The sequence below is a fragment of the Pristis pectinata genome, chromosome 10, assembly GCF_009764475.1.
Source record: "Pristis pectinata isolate sPriPec2 chromosome 10, sPriPec2.1.pri, whole genome shotgun sequence".
NCBI lineage: Eukaryota > Metazoa > Chordata > Chondrichthyes > Rhinopristiformes > Pristidae > Pristis > Pristis pectinata.
The window spans coordinates 12899109-12921302 of NC_067414.1; the positions used below are offsets into that span (position 1 = coordinate 12899109).

A 22194-nucleotide genomic window follows, 5' to 3' on the forward strand; every position below is an offset into this window, starting at 1 on the left:
TACGGTGGCGATGAAATGCAAGAGAGAACAAAAATCCTGCCGTTAACAATATTTACAAGGCACTTGGACAGGTACATGGATAGCAAAGGTTTGGAGGGATATGGGCCAAACACTGGCAAATGGGACTAGCTTGTATGGAAACCTTGGTCGGCATGGACTAGTTGGGCGAAGGGTCTGTTTCCGTGCAGTATGACTCTAGGACAAATTTCCCAGTGTGGAAAATCACCCAGAAATGGACACAAAGTTGGGCTGATTATGTCGGCCTGACGTTCTTGGAGTTGTGTGAGTGAATTTCTAGCCCTCTTTGGACCCACTTGCATGTGATTTTTATGTGCAAATCACACACTCGTGATCAATTCTGGATAAAGTCTCACCAACTGGGACATTAGGCCCTTGCTCACGGGCCATTCATTCACCAGTTCCTCAATTACTCACCCCTTGATCACTGTCCTTATTGTCCCCAGCCTCTCACAATCACTCACTGGCCTCTCAATCTTTGGACCCTCTGCCACTGGCCTCTCCATCACTCATCCCTTGATCCCTGGCCCCTCGATCATCCTTCAGGTCCTGGCACCTGGTAACTCACTCACTGGCCTCCCCAGTCACTGAAACTTAATCAGACCAGATGATGTGGTGGGGGTGACCAGACACACTGTTCCCCATGAACCGCCCCACATTTTGCAGCCTTTTCTGCAGCAGGTCTATGCTGTCATGAGGCGAGGCTGACTCACTTCCCAGTAGTTAAAGCTGCAACAATACAGCAGCTTCCAGCAGGGACCACATGGATCCTGCGTTAACACATGAATCTGTCTGCAAAGCTCTATAGCAATACTTCTATTGGATTTTTGGTCAATTTCATGTTTTTTTTTGGGAGATCAGTGTGAGTGTCAGCATTATTTAGTGCATCAAAAGAGGGTGTGCTCCAATTTCTATTGAAACATATTGAATCAGAATCAGGTTTGTTATCACTGACATATGTCGTGAAATTTGTATTTTTGTGGCAGCAGTACAGTGCAAGGCATAAAGACATAAAAAAATTACTATAAGTTACAAAAATAAATAAATAGTGAAAAAGAGGAATAATGAGGCAGTGTTCATGGGTTCGTGGACCGTTCAGAAATCTGATGGTGGAGGGGACGAAGCTATTCCTGAAACGTTGAGTGTGGGTCTTCAGGCTCCTGTACCACCTCCCTGATGGTAGTAACGTGAAGAGGGCATGTCCCAGGTGGTGAGGGTCTTTAATGATGGATGCTGCCTTCATGAGGCACCGCCTCTTGAAGGTGTCCTCGGGTGGGGGTGTGTGGGGTGATGTGGTTGGTGGCGGGGGTGGTTGTGCCTCTTTCGATCCTGCACATTGGACCCTCCATACCAGGCAGTGGTGCAACCAGTCAGAATGCTCTCCACCATATATCTGTAGAAACTTGCAAGAGAATGAAATGGATTATACAAGCAAAGGCACACACAAATAAAGGCAGCGACACTGGGTTAATGCAGATGGCAAACCAAGCACCAAGCTTCGTTTCTAGGAGATGTGAATTAAAAATCAATGAAGCAATGCAAACCTTGTGTACAACTGCTAAATTTAAGTTACTTACACAACTCTGGAGAAGCTGCAGAACAAACGTACACAGACGATTCCAGGCCATTGGGAAAACCTGCACAAACTGGGAACCTCTTCTATAGATATGATCCAATCAGTCTCTTTTAAATGAAGAAAGACCTCATTAGGGTAGACATGTGGAAAACGTTACCGCTAACAACCCTAAACGAGGGCTCATAAGTATGAAGTGGTTGTTGATAAATCCAGTGGAGTAGTCAGGGGAAGCTTCAGTGCTCAGAGAGTGGTTAGAATGTTGAATTTGCCAGCACAGAGAGTAGTTGACAAATAATACAGGCTGAGGGGAAAATCATGGGTGGAAATAATGGAAGGGTTAGATGAAGAGTTGTTGTGGGGGAGCGAGTGTGGAACAGAAACACTGGCTCAGGTCACTTTGGTTCACTGGTTATTTCTGTGTTTTACGTAACAGTGTAACGAGTGGGGAAACACACACACAAAGCTGGAGGAACTCAGCAGGTCAGATAGTATCTATGGAGGGAAATAAACAGTTGACGTTTTGGGTCGAGACCCTTCATCAGGACTTCAAAGGGTGATGGAGACAGATTCGATAGTTAATTGCAAAGGGAACTGGAAAGAAACTTGAAAAGGAAGATTTTGCGAGACCACAGGGAAAGAGCAGGAAAGTGAGTCTAGTAAGAGATCTCTTTCAAAAATACTGTCACACGTTTAAAAGCTGATTTATTTGATTGCAGGAGATTTCAAGTGACCCAAAGTTCATTGTCGGTGGAGCATCGAGGACAGATATTTGCCAGGGAGATCTGGGTAAGTGATTTTTGAGGAGTAAAGTCTACTGGGGTCCCTTACAAAATTATTGTAGCTGGATGTGGTGGACATCAAGGTCATTAGTTATCCCTTAACATCTCCAAAACAGCTGCACTAGAACCTTCCCATAGAAAACTTGTTTTGTACTGATTTGATACTAAGTGTATTAAATCAGGTAGATTCTGAGATTAGGAGCTTTGCTTTGTGTTGCTATTGAATTTTGGAGTTGTGAAGGAGATTGGAGGAAAGAAGTGGCACCAAGTTTCCATGGGTTTTGATCTGGCCTTTTGAGTGGCCATTATGTGGGGTCAGGGAGATGGCATCTCATTGATACTGTGCACTCCATGGCTCCATCTCTGGGCTGCTGTCTCTACCAAAGCAGCTGGATATCCTGCACCCATGAAGATGCTGTAGGCTTGTTACCTCTGTGCATCACAGTGTTGGTGTAGGATGGGTGGTTTTTGAGGACTTATTGTCAGAGCTACCAATTCCCAGCAGCGAGTTCACTCTGCTTGTCAATGATCTTCTGTCACAGGACATTGACCAGCAGGGAAGGTTAAGCTAGCCCATCACACTGGAGCACTGTGACTAAACATTTCCTTCCTTAACCTCTTCACCTCCTCCACCATCTCCTCCCCTAACTCCACCTGTAGCCGTGCCTTCTTCTGGGAAAGGGAAAAGTTCAGGGACTAATGTGCTCTTTCCTGGGGTGAATTTCAAAATTCTTCTGCCTAGTGCAGACCTGCAACAGCCTTGTGTGCCAGAGGATGCTCTGTGAGCAATGCAAGTGTGTCACTTGATGCTACAAGGGAGGGGTGTGGTGGGCGAGGGCAGGAGCCACAGGTCATCAGCAGCCAAGTCATCCCAGGCAGTTGGGGGTGAAGGTTGGCCAGGACTCGTCGAGAACTTCAAGTGGAACAGTGAGATATTTTATATCCATCTCAGGACAGCGGGGGGCTGGGCTTGATGTTTGCAGCATGTGGCACCCTCTGGTACACTGTTTCCTCACCTCCGCACTTTGGAGCACTTGTGATGTGAACACAGCTAACCGTGCCCCAGATTACTGGGGAGGGGGGGGGAGGGAGATGGTGTGGTCAGTGTTCACCGAAGGTGCCATGTAGCTGAGAATGCCCCATCCTGAGCTGGCTGGAGCTTGTTAACGCCTGGTTTGTCTATCACCAGGAGACTGCTGGTTCCTTGCTGCTGTTGCCTCACTGACTCTGAATGAGAAGCTGCTGTACCAGGTCGTCCCTCCCGATCAGACCTTCGGCCGAGACTATGCTGGAATCTTTCACTTTCGGGTACGCCGCTAGAATAACTGGACTAATGTTCTCAATGCACAGCCTTGTACAGTCAGTAATATTCTCAATGTGGTCTTGTACAGTCAGTAATGTTCTTAATTCATGGTCTTGTGCAGTCAGTAATGTTCTCAGTGCACGGTCTTGTGCAGTCAGTAATATTCTATTCTTCTCCAGTTTTGGCAATATAACGAGTGGGTGGATGTTGTGGTTGATGATCGTTTGCCAACCTTCAGAAACCGCCTGGTGTTTTTACATTCTGCCAGTAACAATGAATTCTGGAGCGCCTTATTGGAAAAAGCCTATGCCAAGTAAGTATCAGTACTACATTCGATCTTAAAAAAAAATCCGTCCATGAGAAATGGCCATCAATGGCAAAACCAACATCTACCTCCCATTCTTAACTGCCCGTGACAAGGCATTGGTGAGCCGGTTCCCTGCTGTATTGTTGGGGAGGGAGTTCCAGGATTTATAGTCAGTGGCGAAAAAGATCACAAGATCACAAGACAAGGGAGCAGAAGCAGGCCATTCGGCCCATCGAGTCTGCTCCAAGGAAAGGGAAATAGAAATGAGGAATGGGGGAAGAAGAAGAAAAAAAACCTATTCTAATCCCAATTACCGGCCTTATCCCCATATCCCTTGATACCCTGACTATTTAGATATCTATCTATCTCCTCCTTGAACACCCCCACTGATCTGGCCTCCACTGCTGTACGTGGCAAGGAGTTCCACAAATTCACCACCCTCTGGCTAAAGAAATTTTTTCTCATCTCTGTTTTGAAACTGTACCGTCTAATTCTAAGATTGTGCCCTCTGGTCCTGGACTCACCCACCAAGGGAAACAGCCTAGCCACATTTACTCTGTCCTTTCCTCTCAATATTTTAAATGTCGCTATGAGGTCCCCTCTCATTCTTCTGTACTCCAGTGAGTACAGTCCAAGAGCCGACAAATGCTCCTCATACGTAAGCCCTTTCATTCCTGGAATCATCCTCGTAAATCTCCTCTGAACCCTCTCCAACGTCAACACATCCTTCTTAAGATGTGGGGCCCAAAACTGCGCACAATATTCCAAATGAGGCCTCACTAGTGCCCTGTAGAGCCTCATCAACACTTCCTTACTTTTATACACTATACCTCTCGAAATGAATGCCAACATAGCATTCGCTTTCTTTACCACCATCTGACCTGCTGGTTAACCTTTAAGGTATCCTGCACGAGTACCCCCAAGTCCCTTTGTACTTCCGTGCTTTGGATCTTCTCTCCTCCTAGATAATAATCTGCCCGCTTATTTGTGTTTCCAAAGTGTACAACTGCACATTTCCCTACATTGAATCTCATCTGCCATTTCCTTGCCCATTCTCCTAAACTGTCTAGGTCCCACTGCAACCTTCCTATCTCTTCAATACTCCCTACTCCTGCCCCTATCTTGGTGTCATCCGCAAACTTAGCCATGAAACCATTTATTCCATCATCCAAATCATTAATGTACAAGGTAAAAAGGAGCGGTCCCAACACCGACCCCTGCGGCACACCACTAGTAACCGGTAACCAGCCAGAACGAGATCCTTTTATTTCCACTCTTTGCTTCCTGTCAACCAGCCAATGCTCCACCCATTCTGTTATCCTACCCGTAATTCCATGACCTCTCATCTTATTAATCAGTCTCTTATGAGGCACCTTATCAAAGGCCTTTTGAAAGTCTAAATACACAACATCTACCGCCTCTCCCTTATCCACCTTACCTGTGATTTCTTCAAAAAACTCCAATAGGTTGGTCAGGCAGGATCTTCCCTTCATAAAACCATGTTCGCTAGGACCTATCCTGCCCTGCACCTCTAGGTATTCTGTAACCCCGTCTTTGAGGATAGATTCCAATAACTTTCCCACCACTGACGTCAGACTAATAGGTCTATAATTTCCTTTATGCTGCCTCCCACCTTTCTTATACAACGGAACTACATTTGCGACCCTCCAGTCCTCCGGAACCACGCCGGAATCTATCGATTTCTGGAAAATTATCGCCAATGCCTCCGCTATCTCTAAAGCCACCTCGTTCAGAACCTGGGGATGCACCTCATCCGGTCCGGGAGACTTATCAGTCTTTAGTCCATTTAGTTTTCCTAGCACCTTCTCCCTAGTAATCTTAACTGAACTCAATTCCATTTCGTGAGACTCCTGACTAACCGGCACATTGCTGATGTCCTCCACGGTGAAGACCGATGCAAAATATTCATTCAATTCCTCTGCCATCTCTCTATCGTCCATTATAATAGCTCCTGCACCGTTATCAATTGGTCCTATATCAACCTGTGTCTCTCCTTTACACCTTATGTATTTAAAAAAACTCTTAGTATCCTTTCGAATGTTATCTGCCAACTTCCTTTCATAATTCATCTTTTCTTTCCTAATGACCTTCTTAGTTTCTCTCTGCAGGTTTTTAAAAGCTTCCCAGTCTTCTGTTTTCCCACTAATTTTTGCTTCTTTGTACGCCGCCCCTTTTGCTTTTATTTAGCCTTCACCTCTCTCGTTATCCCATTTGTGCCTTTTTTCCATTCAAAACCTTGGAATATATCTATCCTGCAATTTCCTTATTTCCTGTAGAAATTCCTTCCATTTCTCCTTTGCCGTCCCTCCAGCCAGCTTACTCTTCCAATCAATTTGGGCCAACTCCTCTCTCATACCATTGTAATTTCCTTTGTTCCACTGAAATATCGATACACCAGTTATCAGCTTCTCCTTCTCAAACTTGAAACTGAACTCAATCATATTGTGATCACTGGTTCCCGGTGGTTCCTTTACCTTTAGTTTCCCTATATTCACCTCCGGTTCATTACACAGCACCCAATCCAAAACAGCCGATCCCCTGGTGGGCTTCTTCAACAAGTTGCTCTAGAAAAACGTCCCTTAGACATTCCACAAACTCCTTCTCCTGAGTACTACCGCCATTGTGGATTTCCCAGTCCACCTTCATGTTAAAATCCCCCTTAATTACCTTCACATTGTCACTCTGGCATGCTTTTTCTATCTCAAACTGCAACTTATGGTCCACTTGCTGACTGCTATTAGGGGGCCTATATATGACTGCTACCATTGTCCTTTTACCCTTGCTATTCCTTAGCTCCACCCACAAGGATTCCACCTCCTCTGACCCAATATCCTTCCTTTCTATTGATTTTATATCACTACTAACCATCATGGCCACATCTCCCCCTCTGCCTACCCACCTATCCTTCCTATACACTGTGTACCCCTGGACATTCAGTTCCCAATCACATCCATCATAAAGCCATGACTCGGTGATTGCCACAATGTCGTATTTATTAACTTGTAGTTGTGCCACTAGGTCATCTACTTTATTCCTAATGCTACGTGTATTTAAATATAGTACGTTTAGTCCGGTATCTGCTATTGATTTTGTTGTACTTCTATTGTTCAGCAGATTATCCTGGCTTTCCACCTGTCTATCCTTCTTACCATCTTCACTACATACTACCTTAGACATGTTCCTATATACCTCATCCCCTATCCTAACATTCTGTATCCTAACATCCTGACTTGTTGTACTTCTATTATTCAGCAAATTATCCTGACTTCTCACCTGCCTGTCCTTCTTGCCATGCTCATTGGACTTGTTTCTAGAAACTCCCTCCTTTACCTTAGCATCTTGTAACCTAACATCCTGGTTTCCATCCCCCTGCCAGATCAGTTTAAACCCTCCCCTACAGCTAAATTAAACATTCCCGCCAGGATATTGGAACCTTTGGAGTTTAGGTGCAACCCATCCTTAGCGAATAGGTCATGCCTCCCCCAAAAAAAGGTCCCAATTATCCAAAAATCTGAAGCCCTGCCCCCTGCACCAGTCACTCAGCCACGCATTCATCTGCCAGAGCTTTCTATTCTTCCTATCATTGACACGTGGCACAGGTAGTAATCCTGAGATTACTACCCTTGAGGTCCTACTTCTCAACCTTCTCCCCAATGCCTTGTATTCCTCCTACGGGACCTCTTCTCTTTTTCTACCTATGTCATTGGTACCTACATGTACCAAGACTTCTGGCTGCTCACCCTCTCCCCTCAGAATATTCTGGACCTGGTCCGTGATATCCCGTACCATAGAACCATACAGCACAAAACAGGCCCTTCGGCCCACCGTGTCGTGCCGTCCATCAGACCACCCTCACACTACCTAACCCCTTCCTCCTGCATATCCCTCTATCTCACGTTCCTCCATATGCCTATCCAACAAGCTCTTGAACCTGTTCAATGTATCTGCCTCCACCACCACCCCAGGCAGTGCATTCCATGCACCAACCACTCTTTGGGTGAAAAACCTCCCTCTGACATCTCCCCTGAACCTCCCACCCATAACCTTAAAGCCATGACCTCTCGTCTTGAGCATTGGTGCCCTGGGAAGGAGGCGCTGACTGTCTACTCTATCTATTCCTCTCAATATTTTATATACCTCTATCATGTCTCCTCTCATCCTCCTCCTTTCCAGTGAATAAAGCCCTAGCACCTTAAGCCTCTCCTCATATTCAATACTCTCCAATCCAGGCAGCATCCTGGTAAATCTCCTCTGCACCCTCTCCAATGCCTCCATATCCTTCCTATAATGAGGCGACCAGAACTGAACACAGTACTCTAAGTGTGGCCTAACTAGAGTTTTGTAAAGCTGCATCATCACCTCGCGGCTCTTAAACTCAATCCTGCGACTTATGAAAGCCAACATCCCATTGGCCTTCTTAAGTGCTCTTTCCACCTGTGAGGCAACTTTCAATGAACTGTGAATATGAACCCCCAGATCCCTCTGCTCCTCCACACTGCCAAGTACCTTGCCATTTACCCAGTACTCTGCCCTGGAGTTTGTCCTTCCAAAGTGTACCACCTCACACTTCTCCGGATTGAACTCCATCTGCCACTTGTCAGCCCAGCTCTGCATCCTATCAATATCCCTCTGTAAGCTCCGACAGCCCTCCACACTATCCACAACACCACCTATCTTAGTGTCGTCCGCAAACTTACTAACCCAGCCCTCCACCCCCTCATCTAAGTCATCTATAAATATCACAAAAAGTAGAGGTCCCAGAACCAATCCCTGCGGGACACCACTAGTCACTGCCTTCCAATCCGAGAGCACTCCTTCCACCACAACCCTCTGCTTTCTACATGCAAGCCAATTCCTAATCCACACAGCCAAGCTTCCTTGGATCCCTTGGCCTCTGACCTTCTGAAGAAGCCTACCATGAGGAACCTTATCAAAATGCCTTACTAAAATCCATGTAAACCACATCCACCACACTGCCCTCATCAATCTTCCTGGTCACCTCCTCAAAGAACTCTATCAGTCTTGTGAGGCAAGATCTTCCCTTCACAAAGCCATGCTGGCTGTCCCTAATCAGTCCATGATTCTCAAGGGTGTTCATAAAATCCTATCCCTTAGAATCCCTTCTAACAGCTTACCCACCACAGACGTGAGACTCACGGTCTATAATTCCCCGGCCTATCCCTATTACCTTTTTTGAACAAGGGACCACATTCGCAACCTTCCAATCCTCCGGCACACCCCCCGTAGACAACGAGGACTCAAAGATCCTTACCAGCGGTTCAGACAATCTCCTCCCTAGCCTCTCGAAGCAGCCTGGGGAAAATCCCGTCAGGCCCCGGAGATTTATCTGTCTTAATATTATTTAACAACTTCAACACATCCTCTCTCTTGATATCAACAACCTCGAGAACATTACCCCTACCAGCACTCCCTTCCGCATCATCAAGACCCCTCTCCCTGGTGAATACCGAAGAGAAGTACTCATTCAGAACTTCTCCCACTTCTTGGTTCTGCCGCCTCCAGGCAAATTCTCCACCTTTGTCCTTAATCGGACCTACCTCACCCTAGCCATCCTCCTACCCTTCACGTACTTGAAAAAAGGCCTTGGGATTTTCCTTAACCCTACTAGCCAAAGCCTTTTCATGTCCCCTTCTTGCTCTCCTCAGTCCTTTCTTAAGTTCCTTCCTCGCTACCCTATATTCCTCACGGGCCCTGTCTGAACCTTGCTGCTTATACCTCATGTATGCTACCTTCTTCTCCCTAACAAGTCGTTCCACCTCTCTCGTCACCCACGGTTCCTTCACCCCGCCATTCCTTCTCTGCCTCACCGGGACATATTTATCCCTAACATCCTGCATAAGATCCCTGAACATCGACCACATCTCCATGGTACATTTTCCTTCAAAAGGACATCCCAATTTACACTCCCAAAGTTCTCTCCTTATAGCCTCGTAGTTCACCCTTCCCCAATTGAAAAAAACCTCTTGTCCCTCTCTGCACCTGTCCCCTGTCCATGACAATTTTAAAGGTTATGGAGCAATGGTCACTGTCCCCCAAATGCTCACCCACCAATAGATCCTTCACCTGTCCCGGTTCATTTCCTAAAACTAGATCTAACATGGCAGTCCCTCTAGTCGGCCTGTCAACATACTGCGTCAGGAATCCCTCCTGGACACACTTAACAAATTCTGTCCCATCTAAACCTTTGGCACTAAGCAGGTTCCAGTCTATATTTGGGAAGTTGAAGTCTCCCATTATAATAACCCTGTTATTTCTGCTTCTCTCCAAACACTGCCTGCCAATCTGCTCCTCTATATCTCTACTGCTACTGGGGGGCCTATAGAATACTCCTAGTAGAGTAACTGCTCCTTTCTTGTTCCTTAACTCCACCCATATGGACTCTAGAGATGATCCTTCTACAACATCCATCCTTTCCGCAGCCGTAACAGTGTCCCTGACCAGTATCGCCACACCTCCCCCTCTTCTCCCCCCTTCCCTATCCCTCTTAAAACACCGAAAACCAGGAATATTCAATATCCACTCCTCTCCTGATGTCAGCCACGTCTCAGTAATAGCCACGATATCAGAGTCCTCCATACTTATCCAAGCCCTCAGTTCATCCCCCTTATTCCTGACACTTCTTGCATTTAAGTAAACACACTTCAGTCCATCTACCTTACTACTTTTACAGCCTGTATTCTGCTTCTTCTTCCCCAAAGCCTCTCTACCTGTTTGATCTAACTTTCCCCATCCCCTTCTTCCTCTGACCTACTCCTCCGGTTCCTTCCCCCTCACAAACTAGTTTAAACCCTCCTGTACCACCCTAGCAAATCTCGCCGCAAGGATATTGGCCCCCTTCTGGTTCGGGTGTAACCCGTCCTCTCTGTACAGGTCCCACCTTCCCGAGAAGAGATCCCAATGATCCAGAAATCTAAAACCCTCCCTCCTGCACCAACTTCTCAGCCACACATTTATCTGCCACCTCCTCCTATTCCTACCTTCACTATCACGTGGCACTGGCAGCAATCCCGAGATTGCTACCCTTGAGGGCCTGTTCCTCAATTTTCTGCCTAGCTCCCTGAACTCACTCTTCAGGACCTCATCCCCCTTCCTACCTATGTCATTGGTGCCAGTATGGACCACAACTTCTGGCTGCTCTCCCTCCCACTCAAGAATTCTGTGGACCCGATTAGTGACATCCCGGACCCTGGCACCTGGGAGGCAACATACCATCCGGGATTCATGCTCACTGCCACAGAACCTCCTGTCTGTTTCCCTGACTATCAAGTCCCCTATCACTACCGCATGTCTCTTTCCCACCCTTCCCTTCTGAGCAGCAGTACCAGCCCCAGTGCCTGTGACCTGGTAACTGCAGCTAGGCCCCTGCAGGTCATCCCCCTCAACAGCTTCCAAGGCAGAAAACTTGTTACTGAGGGGAACGGCCTCCGGGGCTCTCTGTCCTGTCTGCCTGCCTGACTTCTTCTTCCTCTTCCCTCCCCTGACCGTCACCATTCTATCTGCCTCCTGAACCTCAGATGTACCTACCCTAAGGGGGGTGACTGTCACCTGATGCACCGTGTCTACATAACTCTCTCCCTCCCTTATGCTGCGCAGTGTTTGTCCAGCCTCAAGCACTTACTGCAGACGTGGCCATCTTGGACCGCAGCAAGGTCCACGAGTTCCCACATCAAACAGCTGCAGCACACCACCCTGGCACCAGGGAGGCAACACACCATCCGAGACTCATTGTTGCTATCGCAGAATCTGCTATCCATACCCCTTATTATAGAATCCCCAATAACCACTGCATTTCGCTTCCTCTGCTGGACCACAGTACCAGGCATGGTGCCAAAGTCCCGGTTGCTGAGGTCTTCCTCTATCAGGTCATCCTCTCCAACCGAATCTAAAATGAGATATCGGTTTTTGAGGGGGACTGCCACAGAGGTGCTGTCTACAAACTCTTTATAACTCCTATCTATTTCCTGCTCGCTCTCCCTAACCAACCGAAGGTCATCGAGCTGCAGCTCCAGACTCTCAATCCGTTCCTTGAGGAGCCGCATCTTGGTGCACTTTGCGCAGATGTAGTTATCGGGGAGTCTGGTAGTCTCCCAGGGTCCCCACATCTGACACCCCAAACATAAGACCGACCCTAGATGCATCTTGCTGAATACCACTGAGTTCAACAAATAAACTAATAACTTACCCCCTCTCTATTAGTCTCGCCTCTTTGCCGCTCTTGCCGAAGCCCGTTGAGCCAAAGCCTAACCCACTCTGATATATTTCCAATTGAGGTTGTGTGAGTTGGAGGGGAACCTGCAAGGGATGGTGTTCCTGTGCGCCTGCTGCGCTTGCCCTACTGGAGAGTAGAGGTTGCAGGTTTGGGAGGTGTTGTTGAAGTAGCCTTGGAGAATTGGTGCTTTGCATTTTGCAGTTGGGACCCACTGGAGCCATGGCATGATGACAGTGGGGGAAGTGAATACTTTGAGGTGGTGGGTGGGATATTGATGGATCAGGCTGATTTGAATGTTGCTGGGGCTGCACTTGTCCTGGAGAGTATGCCATCACACGCTTCACATACATCGTACATGGTGGAAAGGCTTTGGGGGTTCAGGACGTGAGCGACCTGCTGCAGCACACACTAAAACATGAACTCTTGATCTTCCAATCTGCCTTGTTGTGGCCCTTGCACTTTATTTGTCTATCAGCACTGCACTTCCTCTGTAACTGCAACACTATATTCAGCATTCTGTTTTCTTTCTCGTGCCTTGATGTAACTATGTATGGCATGATCTGTCCGGATGGCAAGCAAAACAAAAGGTTTTCACTGTATTTTGGTACCTAGAGCATAGAACAGTACAGCACAGGAGCAGTCTATGCCGAACACGATGCAGAATTAAATTAATTCTCTTCTGTCTGTACCTAATCCATATCCCTCCATTCCCTGCATATTCCAACAGCCTCTTAAATGCAACTATCATATTTGTCTCCACCACTAATCCTGGCAGCCCATTCCAGGCACTTACCACTCTCTGTGTATAAAAAAAAAACTTGCCTTGCACATCTCCTTTAAACCTTCCCCCTTTCACCTTATGTACATGTCCTCTAGTACTTGACATTTCCACCCTGGAATAAAGATTCTGACTGTCTACCCTATCTATGCCTCTCATATAAACTTCTATCAGGTCCTCCCTCAGCCTCTGACACTCCAGAGAAAACAACCCAAGTTTGTCCAAAGTCTCCTTATAGCTCATACTCTCTAATCCAGGCAGCATCCTGGTAAACCTCTCCTGCAACCTTTCCTTCTTGTAATGGGGTGACCAGAATTGCACACGATACTCCAAGTACAGCCTAACCAAAGTTTTATATAGCTGCAACATGACTTCCTGACTCCTTTACTCAAAGCCCTGACCAATGAAGGCAAGCATGCCGTATGCCTTCTTTACCACCCTATCTACTTGTGTGGCTACTTTCAGCGAGCAAAGGACGTGGACCCCAAGATCCCTCTGTACATCAATGCTGTTAAGGGTCCTGCCATTAACTCTATACTTTCCCCTTACATTTGACCTCCAACACCTCACATTTGCTTGGATTAAACTCCCATCTGCCACTTCTCTACCCATATCTGTAATTGATTTATGTTCTGCTGTATCCTTTGACAGCCCTCTAGACTTCTCCACAATCTGCAAACTTACCAACCATCCATCTACATCTTTATCCAAGTCATTTATATATATCACAACTAACAGAGGCCTCCGCACCGATCCCCGCAGAACACCCACTGGTCACGGACCTCCAGCCAGAATAACAGCCTCCACCATTACCCTCTGTCTTCTCTGGACGAACCAAACTACCAAGTCATGTGACAATAATAAACCAATTCCAATACTAGTTAGCTCTTCTGGTCAATGGCAAGCTGCAGGGGATTCAGCAGTGTGGGGAGGTGATTAGATTCTTTCTTGTTAGAGTCAGGCATTACCCAGCCCTTATGCAGGACAAATGTTATTTACCACTTATCAGCCGAATGTCTAGGTCTTGCTGCACACACGTGTAGGGTATTTGAATAATTAAGGCGATGCAAAGGGAATTGGGCAGAGATGAGGTCCTTGATAATAGTAGGTAGAATTAAAACACATTGGGGATAATATATAGTCACGGATTGAAAAGTGGTCGTCAGGTAGGAAACAGAGGGTACAAGTAAGTGTGTCCTTTTTAGGGTGGCGTATGGAAGGGATCAGTACTTGGGCCCCAACTACCCACGTTATATATCAGTGGTTTGGATGAAGGGACAGAATGTAATATTCCTACATTTGACAATGACCCAAAACTGATACGGATCATGAGTTGTGAGGAAATGCAAAGTGGCTTCAAGGTAATTTAGATGAGTGAGTGGGCAGATATATGACAAGTGCAGTACAAGGTGGATAAATGTGAAGTTATCCACTTCACAAAGATAGAGTATTGTTTAAATGGTGAAGGACTGGGAAATGTTGACCTATAAAGGGACTTGGTGTCCTTGTACACCATTCACTGAAAACAAATATACACATGTAGCAAAGGGTGCAAATGGTACATTGGCCTTTATTGCAAAAAGTTTTGAGTACAGGAGCAAGAGTGTCTTACTACCACTCTATAGGGCTCGGTGAGACCACCCATGGAGTATTGCATGCAGTTTTGATCATAAACAGAATGCAATGAAAGTTCACGTCTGATTCCTGGAATGGTTGTACAGTCATAAGGTAGGAGAATGGATTGACTAGTATTTACTAGAGTTTAGAAAATGAGAGATTTCATTGAAATGTACAAAATTCTTTCAGGGCTAGAGAGACTGAATACAGACACAGCATTTAACCATTTTTAGGACTGAAATAGAGTCATACAGCACGGAAACAGGCCCTTCAACCCAACTGGTCCATGCTGACCAAGATTCCCATTTAAGCTAGTCTCACATCACTCTAAACCTTTTCTATCCATGTACCTGTCTAAGTACCTTGTAAATGTTGTTAATGTACCTGCCTCAACCACTTCCTCCGGCAGCTCGTTCCATATACTGATCACCCTGTGGGTGGAAAAAAAAATTGCCCCTCAGGTTCCTATTAAATCTCTCCCCTCTCACCTTAAACCTATACCCTCTAGTTCTTGATTCCCTAACTGAGGATGTTTCTCCTAGTTGGAGAGTCCAGAACCTGAGATCAATGTCTCAGGATATGGGACTGAAATGGTGAACTTGTGGAATTCTCTACCACCCAAGGATGGTTGTGGCGGCCGAGTCCCTGAATGTATTTAAGAAAGAAGTAGATAGATTCCTAGGTGTAAAAGTTATCAAGGGGTATGGGAAGCAAGTGGGAATATGGTATTGAGAAAGAAGATCAACCATGATAGTACTGAATGGCTCAAATGACGAGATAACCTGCTCTTGCTCCTATTTTTCTATGTCCTGAATTGCTTGCTGGGTCTTTGAACTTGTGATACTATGGTAACATTATCAGCTTTTCAATCCAAGTGGGCATCAGCCCCACACGTACCGTAGCTTCTCTTCAGCACACCAAAAGAGGGTGAAATCTAACTGCCAGGCAATAATTTCCTTCCATTTGGGAGGCTGTGGTGAAGGTACCTGCTCTGGCAAACCTTCCTTTGGCAGGGGGATAGCTCATGGTCTCAGTATTGGCTGACAGGGACGTAGAAGGAGGACTAAGGAAGCTGAACTCGGGGAGCAACACCTCGAATGCTCTGATTATGTAGATAATTTCTACCTTGGCAGGCTCTATGGAAGCTACGAGTCACTGAAAGGAGGCAGCACCTTGGAGGCCATGGAAGACTTCACAGGTGGTATGGGCGAGGTGTTTGATTTGAAGGAGGCTCCCCCAAACCTGTTTACCCTCATTAGAAAGGCGCTGAACCGGGGCTGCATGCTGGGATGCTCCATTGACGTGAGTATTTGAAGTTGTGCACAGGGAAGATTACGGTCTAAGGAGATGTCCGCAAGCGAAAGCTGCCGACCAGCATGTTCCAAGGTGCAGGAGTACGTGCTGAGGGACACGCTGAAGCTCAGTGCAGCCACTGAAAAGGCTCTGTGGGGAAGGACCATACTCTAGGGTCCTGTGTAACAGCCTCTAACACTTCACGGATGGCTTGTTTCAGGGGGAAACATGACGGGCATTAATGCATTGTAAGAGAGCGTATTGGTGATACAATGAATGTTGAGAAAGATGTGTCCTAATTGCATTTACTATATATATTATGAATAAAGTATATTTTTCAAATAACAAAAAATACCGTCTAATATTGTTCCCACCACTGAAGCTTCCCATATCTAAATCATTCATGCTTCTATGCAGCAATTAGTCATCTTCAATTAAATGTTGCCAATTTCAATTCCAAAGTGGCCACACACACATCAGTTCTGTTGCTCTGGTTATTGCCACCAGAGGTAAGAGTTCACTGGGAGTTGGCTTTGCATTCAAAGTGGTGCACCTGAACATATAGTGGAACCTGTTAGCTCCAAGGAGTTTAATAGTGTCTAGAAAGGAACTAAATTCCTAGCGATCAGCAAGCTTGTGATTAGAGGGCCAATTAAGTTATGATTACGATATGAGGTGGGGGCCTATAAGTTGTAGACAGGTTAAGGGACACAGACAAGGTTAAGCAATTGGTTGAAAAGGTGGTAGGTGGATTATAACTTGGGAAGTTGTGGACACAGCATAGCATATCATGAGAACCAGCCTCGCCTTCATGGACTCTTTCTACACATCTCGCTGCCTCGGTAAAGCAGCCAACGTAATCAATGTCCCCTCCCACCCTGGACATTTTCTCTTCTTCCCCCTCCCGTCAGGCAGAAGATACAAAAGCCTGAAAGCTCGTACCACCAGGCTCAAGAACAGCTTCTGTCCCACTGTTATAAGACTATTGAACAGACCTCTTGTATGATAAGGTGGCCTCTTGACCTCTCAATCTATCTCATTATGGCCTTGCACCTTATGGTCTGCCTGCACTGCACTTTCTCTGTAACTGTAACACTATATTCTGCATTCTGTTATTGCTTTTCCCTTGTACTACCTCGATGAGCTGATGTGATGAAGTGATCTGTATGGATGGCATGCAAAACAAAGATTCTCACTGTACCTTGGTACATGTGACGATAATAAACCAATTTACCAAATGTGAGGTTGTCCTCTTTGGTGGGTGGAAAAACAGGATATTTTTTTAACCAGTGAGAAAGTAATAAATATTGATCGTCAAAGGGATCTGACTGTAGTAGTTCATGAGCTACAGAAAGCAACAGCGACCAATTAGGAAGATAAATGGAATATTGAGCTTTATTTCATCTGGGATTGGAAGACCATTAAGAAAATCTTGCTACAATGGAACAAGACTCTGGGGAGGCCTTGTCTGGAGCACTTCTCTGTAGCTAAAGAAGGTTTGAAGTCATCACAGCTCAGCATATGACGAGAACCAGCCTCTCCCTCACGGACTCTGTCTAAACATGGATTTCAGGGATGAGGAGTTTGTCCTCTCTGGAGGTTAGAAGAATGAATGGCGATCCCATTGAGCCATTCAAGATTCTGAGAGCGATCGACATTGGAATTGGTTTATTATTGTCACATGTACCGAGGTACAGTGGAAAAACTTGTCTTGCATACCGTTCATACAGATCAATTCATTACACTGCATTGAGGTAGTACAGGGTAAAACAATAACAGAGTGTCACAGCTACAGAGAAAGTGCAGTGCAGGCAGACAATAAGGTGCGAGGTCATATCGAGGTAGATTGTGAGGTTAGGAGTCCATCTTATTGTACTAGGGAACTGTTCAATAGTCATAACAGTGAAGAGAAGCTGTGCTTGAGCCTGGTGGTATGTGCTTTCAGGCTTCCCAGAGGCTGCTTTACTGAGGCAGTGAGAAGTATGGACTGGGTCCGTGGAGGGGGAGCTGGTTTCCGTGATGTGCTGATCTGTGTCCACAACTCTCTGCAGCTTCTTGGGGTCCCGAGCAGAGCAGTTGCCGTGCTGCATCCAGATAGGATTCTTTCTATGGGTCATCGATAAAAGTTGGTGAGTGTCAAAGGGGACATGCCAAATTTCTTTAGCCTCCTAAGGAAGAAGAGTGTAGATGGCTAGAGACCATTGCTCCTGGATGGAGTGTCTAGAAGTGGGGTGGGTCATAGTCTCAAGGTCAGCAGTTTGGGACTGAGTTGAGAAGGAACTTCTTTTCTGAGAAAGTTGTGAATCTTTGGAATTCTCTTCTCAGGAAAACTGTAGATGTTGAGTCAATTAAGTATATTCAAGGCTGAGTTTCATAGATTTTTGGTCACTATTAGGAGAAATGGGAGTCGGGTGGAAAAGTGGACAAGGCACAGGGCCATCGATGATCTTCGTGAATGACAGAGCAGGCTCAAAAGCCTACAGCTGCCTCCACTGCCAACGCTAATGGTTGAAGCTGTTAACACACAGTCTTTTTAACCTTGTAGATTACAAGTGCAGCTGAAACGGAAGCTCGGACCCAGACAGGACTCATCAAAGGACATGCGTATTCCATTACTGGTGTGGACCAGGTGAGTTCTTGCACCTTTTGTTAGATGTGCTGGTAGATTCTAATATATTGTATCCTTCCTTGGCTGGTTATAACTACTGCACTGGTTTCCAGAACCCTGCGTGTACTGTTACCTTTCATCACTGGAGTCTTGTTACTGTTCAGTCTTGCTGCAGCCTGCACTGATGGGACTGACACCCGTGAGTGTCATGGTACAGATGCCAGCCATGGTAGTGAGTGCTGCTGAGCCAATGTCCTCTGCCTATTTCCACCTTATCATACCCCTTTCTATTTAACTGAAAGGGATCCCAAGATCCCTGGACCCTTTGGCTTGGTTCCAGCATTAGTTCCAAGGATTTCCATACACCCTATGGTTTGGACCCAGCTATAGATCAGGGATCACCCTTGAATCTGTGCTTCAGATCCAGGAATAAATCCAGGGATTTCCATGGTCTCTCTGGCTCTGATTCAGGAATGAATTCAGGGATTCCTCTGGTCTGTAAGGCCCTGATCCAGAGATTTCCTTGGACTGTATGGTTTATTCCCAGCAATAGTTCAGGGAATTTCTTTGGACTCTTAATGGCTTAAAATCAGGAATAGAAGCCTGCCATCTATTTGAATTATGTGGCTTACAGCCAGTGATGAATCTTGGGAAGCCCCTGCTTCATTCCCAGTGATGGATCAGGGATTTTCCTGAACAACATAACAAAAGATACGATAAGATTTCTTTATTAGTCAAGCACATAGTGAAATGCATCTTTTGCGGAGAGTGTTCTGGGAGCAGCCCGCAAGTGTTGCCACGCTTCTGGCGCCAACATAGTATGCCTACAACTTCCTAACCCGTACGTCTTTGGAATGTGGAAGGAAACCAGAGCACCCAGAGGAAACCCACGCAGACATGGGGAGAACATACAAATTCCTTACAGACAGTGGCGGGAATTGAACCCGGGTTGCTGGCACTGTAATAGTGTTATGATAACCGCTACACTACCGTGCCTGCCCCTCAAACCGAGAGATGGATCTGGGGAGCTCCCCTATCAATGTGGCTTACGCCCAGGGATGGGTTCGGGTGTCTTCCAGGATGATGTCATTTGTACCCAAAGATGGAAATCAGTGTGTTATCGGAAGATCCAGAACACTGCATCTTGTGCTTATAAAGATCAAAATTTCTATGAAGAAATGGTAATTCAGCAACCTATTGTCTCAGGGAAGGGGCTGTACAGGGCCCCCACGAGAGGTTAATCCCCACAATTCCTGTTCCCCGATAGTCTCCCCTACACTTCCAAGCCGAGCTCTGAAGAGAGTTGGAAAGCCCAGTGTTTCTGAACCTGTCACTCAGCTGAGCCTTCTTTCAGCGTAGTCTTTGCCTGCAGTGTTAGATTCAGCCTTTAGTTTTCTGGTACATTTCACTTACTTAATGGCCGAACATAAGTAAGAAGTGGCTCCCTTTGCATTTTCTTTTGAAGGTGAACTACAGAGGTCGTCCCGTGCAGATGATCCGTGTAAGGAATCCCTGGGGCCAAGTGGAATGGAATGGACCCTGGAGCGATGAGTAGGTGATGGGGAAGTATCACATCATTGTAGCACAGCCCAGTGCATCAAGTGTCAGTTTTAATCACCACCAGGTCAAGATTAGAGATGGGACATAAAGGCAGAGTACAAAAGCAGACCACTCAGCCCCACAGGTCTGTCTCTACATGAGCCTCCTCATCTCACCTATCCTGTACCCCTTGTGCATGTTTGTGTTCACCTCGGTGACTCCCACATTCTCACCACTCTTTGTGTAAAAGAGACTGTCGTGAATTCCTCACTGGATCTATGACTGATGATTATTCATTCATAAATGCTTTTTGGCGTCCCCTATAGGTAGAAATGTTTTCTCTGCACATACCCTAACGATTACATCCATTATCTATAATTTCTCTGCCAGTTTAACTCTAAATCTTCTCATTGTCAGAGGGGATAAAACCCAGCCTATTTAATCTTTGTTTAACAGTTGTAACTAGGGCAAGCAGTTACTTGCAATAGATAGGGACAATTAATAGCAAGGTAAATTAGCATGTTTTTTTATTGCATGGATTCCATGCAATACCAAAAAGAACATTTGCCTCCCTTTTCTGCTCGGCAGTGACTTGCCAATGTACTGTCTGCTCACTTGTTGTGTGTGGGTACCTTGCCAAAAATGTCCTTCCCAGAATAGCCCCAGAAGCTCAGCTACAAGGCCCTGCTGCTGTCATGGATCGGTTGGTGGGGGGTGGGGGGGGTGCAGATTGTGAGGAGCAGGCATAGCCTTGCCCTTGAAACCGCTGCAATTCACAGCAGATGCGGGTCAGCTCACCCTGGTCTGATGTTTCACCGGGAAGTTTCTCAATGGAAACAGTGACCTCCTCTGGAGAGAAGGCAGGGGCGATAAAGGCAAGTCAAACTGCTTTGCAATTCCCCGTCCTTTAATTGTCTAATTCAGGCTGACACCAATCGCCTAGGTTGGGCAAACCAACTTCACCTCCTGATAGTACAGCTCTCGGGACGGATAGGAGGTGAACTGCAACTGGGTGTAATTCCCATCCCTACTTTCCAGCTCTCCCGAATGGAAGTCGGTGGATGCAGCTGATTATCAAAGGCTTAACATGATCTCCAAAGATGACGGCGAGTTTTGGTAAAGTACACCAAAGTATTTAATGAATAAAGACCACTTCAATATCTTATGGCATTTTGAAGGAACTAGGAACATTGATTGATATCCTCTTAGTCACAGAGTGACACAGCACAGATACAGGTCCTTCGGTCCACTCATCAACCACCCATTTACACTAATCCTACAATATTTGCATATTATTCCCCTCAAATTCCCATTGACTCCCCTAAGGTTCTGTCACTCACCTACACACCTGGGGCACTTTACAGTGGCCAATTAACCTATCAATTGACATGTCCCTGAGACGTGGCAGGAAACTGGAGCACCTGGGGAAACCCACATGGTCACGAGAGGAACGTGCAAACTCCACGCAGGCAGTACCAGGGGTCAGGATCGAACCCAGGTCGCTAGAGCTGTGCGGCAGCATCTCTACAATCTGCTCCACTGTGCCATTAGGCACGCCTGTCAAGTAACATGAAAAGTTCACAGAATGCATTTTAAGATGACAGGTGGGGTGATAGGGGAGTGGTCTCTGCCTATTCCTCAGATCTTTGCACCTTCCCCCCCCCCTCTTCCATTGACTCTGTCTACACCTCTCGCTGCCTTGGTAAAGCCCCCAACATAATCAAAGATCCCACCCACCCCGGACATTCTCTCTTTGCCCCCCTCCCATCAATCAGAAGATGTGTACCATGGACAGCTTCTATCCCGCTGTTTTAAGACTATTGAACGATTCCCTAGTATGATAAGATGAACTCTTGACCTTACGATCTACCTTGTTATGACCTTGCACCTTATTGTCTTCCTGCACTGCACTCCCTCTGTAGCTGTGACACTTTATTCTGCATTCTGTTATTGTTTTACCTTGTATTACCTCAATGCACTGTTGTAATGAATTGATCTGTCTGATTGGGATGCAAGACAAGTTTTTCACTGTACCTCGGTACATGTGACAGTAATAAGATTTCTGATACCCAGAGCTAATAGATGATGGACCTGCCGCTTTTTCCATGAAGACAGATCCCAATAA

At 46.2% G+C, this 22194-nt stretch overlaps 1 protein-coding gene across 1 annotated transcript in view; it reads left to right on the forward strand.

Moving 5' to 3' along the window:
* The window catches only part of capn9 (calpain 9), a 60105-nt gene that overhangs the window by 15483 nt on the left and 22428 nt on the right, over positions 1 to 22194 (forward strand). Inside the window, exons 2-8 of the mRNA XM_052024323.1 lie at positions 2311 to 2380; positions 3563 to 3681; positions 3856 to 3989; positions 15763 to 15931; positions 18468 to 18551; positions 19996 to 20081; positions 21108 to 21185. Coding sequence (XP_051880283.1) covers positions 2311 to 2380; positions 3563 to 3681; positions 3856 to 3989; positions 15763 to 15931; positions 18468 to 18551; positions 19996 to 20081; positions 21108 to 21185 — 740 coding nt within the window. The remainder of the gene's footprint in view (positions 1 to 2310; positions 2381 to 3562; positions 3682 to 3855; positions 3990 to 15762; positions 15932 to 18467; positions 18552 to 19995; positions 20082 to 21107; positions 21186 to 22194) is intronic.